Consider the following 8,657-nt stretch of genomic DNA (forward strand, 5'->3'; position numbering starts at 1 on the left):
ATGCATACAGCGTACGTGAGTTGTAACACAGATGTGGGAAGACGCGCACAAGGGATTTACTGCTGACGACTAAAGTGGCTTTCAAAATGCACATTATAGGTTCCCAGTGCGAGGTAAATCTGTATAAATCAAGGCTTCATCATCATGATCATCATCTAATTGCAGTACTAATAACTGGCCGCAGGCTTTGGAAGCTTTATTATGGATTTAGTGTTATGCTCTTTTCAAAAAAGTGTCTGAAAGGACTAGTTGTTGAAGATTGGGCGTCATATTTGAATGCGGCACTTTTTACAACCTCCAGATGCAGACTTCACCTCACAGTCACTATTGATCACAAATTCACCACAGCGCTCCTGTATTTTATTTTATTGCTCATCATTTGGCTTCTGGGTACATTACCCCTCTCTTCCTGGAGGTTGAGGCTTTGTAAGTGCCCATTTTGATCCTTTTGTTTTGAAATTTATGTTTTAATCTATATATGTATAAAGACGACTTGGACACACTTGCCTTGAGATGGTTTCTTTATTAAGCAGCCACGTGCTCACACTCGGACAGGCGGAGACCCCACTGCAACTCCCTCGCATCTCCCTTATATACGGTCCGAGGCCACGCCCTCATTCCCGAACCTTCTCGCTGGTTCGAGACCGCTCACTGTACCAGCAGATTCTACTGTCCTCCTCCGTCCTCTGGCCACACTCCTATTCTCGATCATTCCCGTAGCCACCAGTCTACTCGCACTGCAAGCCGACTCCCCTGGCATTACCTCCCGTGGCCACTAGTCCACTCACACCGGAGGTTGACTCTACTGTTTTTACATATTTTTAGTTTATTCCTGAGCAGGTTAGGTAAATATTTGTAATTTATCGGCAAGTCCCAGCTTTGTTTATTGGGCCACTGTTATCTAACCTTTCCTCCCTACCTACAGTATCCACCTTTTCCTGCCTTTAACTGTCTGCGATTACTGCCATTCATCTCTGCATACATCACTGTGTTATGCTGATAGTTTTAATCTTCAATGTTTCCTTTTTTATAGCTTTGTTCTGCAGGTGAGGCCTGCGTATTGTATGTCCAGGCGGGTCGACCTGTTTACTCACTCAACGTTGCTCTTCTTCCCCGTCTATCCACCTTTCACTTAAACAGTTTCTGTTATTCCTATTTTTTGTATAATGACTGTGATTGTTGATTGTTTCATTCTGCCTTATTTATCTTGTGTATGTATTTCGTATTTTCGCTCTCTTTACTTTCACCTGTATATATAAATAAAACGTCTTAATTTGACTTGTGTTCATCATTTGTTGGGGAGCAGTGTGTGTGTGTGTACACTGTGTTTAACACGTAGGCTTTCGCAACCAATATAATTCATAATAGAGGTTTTTTGGGTTAGATCGCGTAAATGTGGTGTGCAAACATCGTGCTTTGTCTACTACTTTATTTTCAGGCTGCTTATGTTTTACGCATATTCTTTTGGCTGGTCCATTTGTTGAGTCTCTTTAATTACATCCACGCTGACCTGCACACCCACAGAGCTTTTTCCTCTTCACAGGTGTGAGTTTACTTAAGGCAGGTGAAACTGTTCATCCACAACAGCTAGGCCACTTGCCATCACTTTAATCTGTCAAGTTTGTGATGTTTAAACCAACCAAGATTGGCAACAAGTCTACTGGCAGAGTCATTGTTATTGAGGAAGGATGTTTTTCAACCTGCCTGCAGCATTTCACTGCAGTTCATGGGAACTTCTTCAGCAACTGATTCAAGTTGGAAGCTGAATCACTAGGGAGCTACTTCAGCAACTGATTCAAGAAGCTGCCAGAATATCGAGCGAAATGTCAGACAACACGTGGTACAACTTGAAACAAATATCACATAGCTGTACAGCCCAACTGTCAATACCCACGAAGGAGTAACGTGAATGTTCGTATCCTGAAATGTGCACAGATGCCTCACGAGTCAACCGTCGAGCATGCTCGGGTTGACGCCGCCAGCCAGCAGTCACCCATGTCGACACGAAATCGACCGCTCGGTGCCACAGAGGACTGGGCCCTGCTGGGCTCACCATCGGGCTCCGGGGCCGGGGGCTGGGACGCCAACGATGGCAGCACAGCCAGCGGCACGGCGAGCAGCGGCCACGCGGGCGGTCGCCGCAAGTGCTCCAGCCGCTCGATGAGCGAAATCCGACCACCCTGCCTCCACCCGCAGCCGCCGGCCGAGATCACGCACTGCCACGATGAGGACGACGACGACGATGACAACGATGGTGATGGTCATGATGGTGGGGAGGTTGGCGAGAGTCACGCCTCTCGACGTTTCCAGCAGCAGTAGCTATCCTACAGGTTGCCTGGCTTACACATGTACAGCCATTTTGTCGGCATGAGCGTCCCTCCGCGTGCCGTGTGGGTTGGTGAAAGTGGGAGGCGTAGACGTGGGAGAATGTACGTAAATTACAAGAGTAGGTTTTTCTGTATTGCCAGCAGGGCCTTGCCTCAGCCTACCTGACTTGCGTGGCAGTCACCAATCCAAGCTCTATCCAGGTTCAAACCCACTCTGCTTTGGAGATCTGATGACATCGAGCGTATTCCGGTTAATTTGGTTTAAGGTCAGTCTTCACGTCAGCCATGGCTTATTTTTGTTTCACCTTCAAGTCCGTCTGCTATTTGTTTTATTTTATATGAATTTACCAGTCTTAATTTCACAACTTGTCCTTTTTCACAAGCAATACTCAGGAGTTTTGGATGCCACTGGTGGGAAACAAGGAAAACCTCTTACACATGTGTCTATGTGGCCTATACCATGATTCTATAGCCACTAAAAAGCAGGCCAGCTCAGCTCATGAACAGGGCTGAATTGCCATGGTAGCAAGCCGGGACAGCTCCGAATTCAGAGGGCAGCGTAGCTCGCTTTGCTAAGGGAGCTACATGTATTCTGCTGGGCCTCTCGAAGAAATTATCATGACATCATTGGCTAAACACAAAAATCGAACATGCCATCAATTGCATCTCTTGCTTTTATCAACTTTAAAGCTGCATTTTTTTAATGAAGAATGTCGACGAAGACAATGGATGGTGTAAAATGACAACATGTAATGATTTTAGCGTGGGGAAAGTATAAGCTAAGCATATGGTAAACCTATAATCATATACATTAAAACACAATTATGATCACTTCCCTCCAGATGCAGAGGGAAGGGATGAGGAGAGGACGAGGGGGGAAAGGAGATAAGTCAAACCAGTGGAGCCGCGTGATCGTGAAGCTTTGTGCATTTCCAGGAACAGCTCTGCATGGCTCGGATTTTATTCCCTACGGCCGTGCAAACGCAACGTTAGAGTCACCGCAGGTGAAACTATTCTCACTTCTGAGTTGGGAATTTAGACTCATGTTCCCTTCACCATGGTGGTGGCTGTCAAGATAAAACTTTATAAGATTAGTGTTTTTTTCAATTGCTGTCACCATGGGCCATATAATATGTTCATTATCTTTGTTTTTATAATCATCGTTACGACCTATCATTTGATGATAAGTAAAACGAATGTTGGCAACAATTATGCTTTGAAAGCAGTTATGTAGTGAGTTCAGCTGAGTCGCAGATGTACTCTTGGAGACAACACATTTATTTAACACCAACACATGGGGTAACTGCACCCTTAACAGAATAATAACCTATGGTCGTGACCACCAGGCTAACTACACTAATTACAACATTACTGGTGTAGTTAACCGGGTGGTGACCACCAGGCTAACTACACTAATTACAACGTAACTAGCTACAACGGACCGGACCACAGCTCGGGTCCAGGTCCACATGCTGGAGACTCGTAGAACATAGACGGAGGCTTCTTTAAGATGAACAACAACGCCGGTCCCTCTGGGGGACCCGGCTTGTATTCTCTGCGGCTTGGCTGGCTCCGCCCTTGGCCACGACCACTTTCCAGAATCCTCGAGCAGGATCTCGACCCGGACTACGTGACCACCCCTAGCCCCCACTTGGGGCCCCTTTGTAGACTTAATCGGTCACGTGTCCTCCCGGGTCAACCAGAGTGCCATGGCCTTTAGTAACCCTGGCACTCCCACATCCGATCCTGCAGGGCTGGCACTGCACGGCAAGCGTGGTGCCACCCAGCGCTATCAATCAGCGCACGCCGTGCCCCTCTAAGGCCGGCACTACACCCACACCATAGTGGTGTCCGTGTTGTCGTTACATCGCATGCCGTGCCTCTCTAGGGCCGGTACTACACCCACACCATAGTGGTGTCTGTGATGTCGCTACACCGCATGCTGTGCCCCTCTAAGGCCGGTACTACACCCACACCATAGTGGTGTCTGTGATGTCGCTACACCGCATGCTGTGCCCCTCTAAGGCCGGTACTACACCCACACCATAGTGGTGTCTGTGATGTCGCTACACCGCATGCTGTGCCCCTCTAAGGCCGGTGCTACACCCACACCATAGTGGTGTCTGTGATGTCGTTACATCGCACGCCGTGCCCCTCTAGAGACGGTACTACACCCACATCATAGTGGTGTCTGTGATGTCGTTACATCGCATACCGTGACTCTCTATGGCCGGCACAGCACAGTGACATCCCGCGATGTCACTACAGTTCTTTAATAATCAAAATGGAATGTAGTTGCCTGGACTAAATGACTACCACCCTGATGTATGCATAACTTGCAAGGTTTGTAAGTGCGGTTGCACATGATGAACCTACACATAGAGGCACTTGCTGTGTAGGTGGATCCTGCTACTACTGCTGCTGCTTTATTTTGTGAAAAATATGTAGGGAATATGGAAATGTACAAGAAAAATGTATTAAGCTATCAATACACGCTCTCTTCAGAATTCAGGCATCAAATATAACCTGGAGCTTGTGTTAAACTAATTGCTCACATTTTGTGTTTTTATTGCGTGTTAATCATATAATATAACGTGTACGCACACTTTTGAGTGCAAAATACCGTATTGCATATCATGAGACCTCCTTTTCCAGTACCAAATTATGAGAATAGGTTTTCCCCTTTTTTCCGGCAACAAAACAGGTGTTAAGATGTTAAAACACCAAACTGAAACCTTTTATTGGGAATCATCTCTGCATTAACCACAATACTTGTGGTCAGAATGCAAACAAAAAACATACTCTGATAATAAATGCATTGTCTTTGAAACTGATTGGTCCACACCAGAGACAGCTTTTTTATTTTTCTTTCTTTTCTAAAGAAAGCTGTCTGGTGTGGCTGCAGCAGCTCTCTCGCTACATTTCTTCCTGCCTCAGCAGTCCGCCTGCTGTATTTTTTCATCTGAAGACGATTGCTTGTGTTGCGATCGAAACGTCGTGATTTTTTAAAATCATTTTTTTTATTCTTTTATCTACGTGACTTTACCGAAAGACCCAAAGAATATCTTAACACCTGTTTTGTTGCCAGAAAGAAGGGGAAAACCTATTCTCATACCGTATTGCATGTGTACTCGTAGGGATGTCTAAAACGCTATTGGTTCACCTGGTTCTATGTATTATTTAGCGAACACTGTTACACCATAACTGCACTGAGCAACAGATACGACAATAAAACGTAGATTAAAGTGTCGTGGTCTGAAGGTGCAGCCCAGTCGTGCCCGGCACGCCCTGTTCATGTTACACTCCTCCAGCCGGGAGGCATCCGTCTCCCTCTGGCTCCTCCACAGCGTATCAAGCGACGATGTGGAGAGAACATTGGAGCTATGCACTTTTAAATCGTCTAGATTGAAAACTCATTTATTTTGAACTGCTTTTTTTGTTTGTGTTTAGTTTGTTGTTCCCCCCACCCGCACCTCCGATGAGCACGGTTGGCTACGGACAATGCGAAAAAAGTTCAACATGCATAGAGTACATACATTGGTTTGACCTGAACTCGCAAACCACGGTTTAGCAGCAAAGCTTTAGAGACACACGTATAACAAGAAATGAATGGCTGAATCGTGAATAAACCAATATTTTAAAAAAAGTATGAAGTATATTCAAGTTTTACGTGGTATTTATTCCAGTAATGCCATAAGTTTAACGTGGGACCTAATGACACATACTTTACAAGTGTCGCCCGTTCATTCATTCATTCATGTCTGCGGTGTATTCATTTTCCGTGTTGCATCGTTCCGTTAGGTCACATTTAAGTCGTCTGCAAGACGAGTTTTGTGTTGTTTTTTGTTTTCCCTTGAGCACTTTACTACTTTAGCAGGTGGTACATCCAATGCCAGGGCACTCTGACCTTTACTTGCAATCCTCACACACTTCACGTAAAGACTCACAGAAATGGGGGTCACGTGTATTAAAATAAATTCTGTTCAGAGACACGGCGTTGTGTTTGGCTCACCACATTTGCGTCTCACGCAATCTGTTTACACGGTAAGTGTGGCTTTGTGTTGTTTTAGTTATGCCTCAATGGCATTCACCGCATTAATTCACATGTCGTTGGACGTAAAAAAACAACAACTAGACTTGCAGTAAACATGACGTGCTCTATAAAACAACACGGTTACATAACACGTGGTAACTTCGGCCTGCTCTTTCACGCTGGCCAGGCACGAAACGCGACCTGCCCATTGACCAGCTGTGGGGTGGAGGGGAGGGGGTGTCGCTTTGAGGCACTTGCCGATTCTTTTAAGTCAGAGGTGGGGGGGGGGGGGACCTTTTTCTAAGTGCGGCACAAATGGGACAGTTCAAAGTAGTATTGGTGGGCCACAAATGAAGATGTACCTCTCAGTCACTTGTGTCACACTGCGGGAGGCCCATTGCAGTGATGGAAATGATTCGGCGCGCTGAAATGAGAAACATTGTACGTGTTGTCAGGTTGAAATATCTCCCCCCCCCCCCCCACTCTATATTACCTGATTAGTCCATCTAAGATGCGGTGATGGACCGATACTACTGGGCCACGTGATATGAAGTCGTTGGGCTGGGCTGTGTATATGTTCCCTACTCCTGCATTTCATAATGGGATATTGAAACAAAGTTAAACATAAAGAGAACATCTCATTGTCATGAGTGATTGTCCATCCTCTGTTGGATGCATTCACGTAGGATTGTTGCTAGACATAGCTTCAGCGCCAGCCATGATTAATCCGCTGCTGGATGATGGCCATTCCTCACGTTCCTGTGATGTAATACTCTACCTGGCCCCTGCACGTGACCTTATTTCACTTTTCCATCATCCTCAGTGGACGTATTCTCGGACACGTTGCATTTCTTGGATGCCCGCTGTTATTATTCTTCATCATCGGTCATATGTTGCTCTCTAATCCATTGTTTGTCTCTTTCGGTCTCTCTAATTCTCAGCGTGAATCTCTCCACCCCTCTTGGCACACTTCTGTACTGTTCATTCATGAGCCATGTTTATGAACGACGTCATAGCGGCTGAGGTGGACTGATTAAATAGAGCTTATTCCTTACTCTGTATCCCTTTGGTGTGATTAAAACGTCTGTTGGCAACACACCAAACGGTTGTGTTGCTCAGCTTATACAGCTGAATGCATTACCGACCTCTGCGTCATGGCTTTATCTGTGGAAACAAATGAGGTTTTGCCGGATAACACATTTTGTTTACACGGTAAGAAATATGTCTAAGAGCTATACATTGTTAAGTGTTGAAAAAAAGTTTTTTAACCGAAAATCGAAAGCAGCTGCCGGGGTTTTCATTGTTCGGGGCCATCCATTTAGAGCGTGGGGGGGGGGGGGGGTAACCCAAGTGGAGGGGGGGGTAACCCAAGTGGAGGGGGGGTTAACCCAAGTGGAGGGGGGGTTAACCCAAGTGGGGTGGGGGTTAACCCAAGTGGAGCGGGGGGGTTAACCCAAGTGGAGGGGGGGTTAACCCAAGTGGAGGGGGGGTTAACCCAAGTGGAGGGGGGGTTAACCCAAGTGGGGTGGGGGTTATCCCAAGTGGAGGGGGGGGGGTTAACCCAAGTGGAGGGGGGGTTAACCCAAGTGGAGGGGGGGTTAACCCAAGTGGGGTGGGGGTTATCCCAAGTGGAGGGGGGGGGTTAACCCAAGTGGAGCGGGGGGGTTAACCCAAGTGGAGGGGGGTTAACCCAAGTGGGGTGGGGGTTAACCCAAGTGGGGGGGGGAGTTAACCCAAGTGGAGGGGGGGTTAACCCAACTGGGGGGGGGGTTAACCCAAATGCGTACGCTTGCGTATGGGTTGGGGGGGGGGTCTATTGACAATGTACGTATGTATAGGAAACGGGGGGGCGGAGGCGGTGAAGCCTCGATAAAAATTTGACTACATTGGCCTTCAAATGAGCCACAGGTCAGTGTCTTCAGCCGTCAGACAACAAGTACTAGCGGGAGAGGTGGGGCTGTGGGAGAGGTGTCACTTGTTATGTCACCGTACCCCTGACAGCTCAGCAAAATAAGTGGCCTAGGTACGCAACTTCATTATTTAATGCAGCCGGCGGTGGACTATCTGTTTGCTTAAACAGGTTAATAGTATTAATTCTTGATCGTTTCTGCGTGGATGAAATATCGGCCGTTCTATAGATTCGGGGGGGGGGGGGGGGGTAAAAAGTCCGCGTGCGTACAGGGATGGGGGGGGGGTCAAGTTTTGACAGATTCTTGCGTGCCTACTCAATGGATGGCCCCTTAGCCCACTGGACGGGACTTGCATTACCGAGTTCGCTAATTCGATCTCACCGTGCG

General features: G+C 47.0%; 1 protein-coding gene across 4 annotated transcripts in view; it reads left to right on the top strand.

Moving 5' to 3' along the window:
- Positions 1-7,414, top strand: part of LOC116940516 (cytosolic purine 5'-nucleotidase-like) — a 49,221-nt gene extending 41,807 nt beyond the window's left edge. For all 4 annotated transcript variants that reach the window (XM_032950432.2, XM_032950435.2, XM_032950434.2 and 1 more), the window contains one exon: positions 1,936-7,414. In XM_032950432.2, coding sequence (XP_032806323.1) covers positions 1,936-2,319 — 384 coding nt within the window. In that variant the 3' untranslated portion in view covers positions 2,320-7,414. The remainder of the gene's footprint in view (positions 1-1,935) is intronic.
- The last annotated feature ends 1,243 nt before the right edge of the window (positions 7,415-8,657 follow it).

The sequence above is a fragment of the Petromyzon marinus genome, chromosome 9, assembly GCF_048934315.1.
Source record: "Petromyzon marinus isolate PM22_M1 ecotype Great Lakes invasive population chromosome 9, UKy_Petmar_22M1.pri1.0, whole genome shotgun sequence".
Taxonomy (NCBI): Eukaryota; Metazoa; Chordata; class Hyperoartia; order Petromyzontiformes; family Petromyzontidae; genus Petromyzon; species Petromyzon marinus.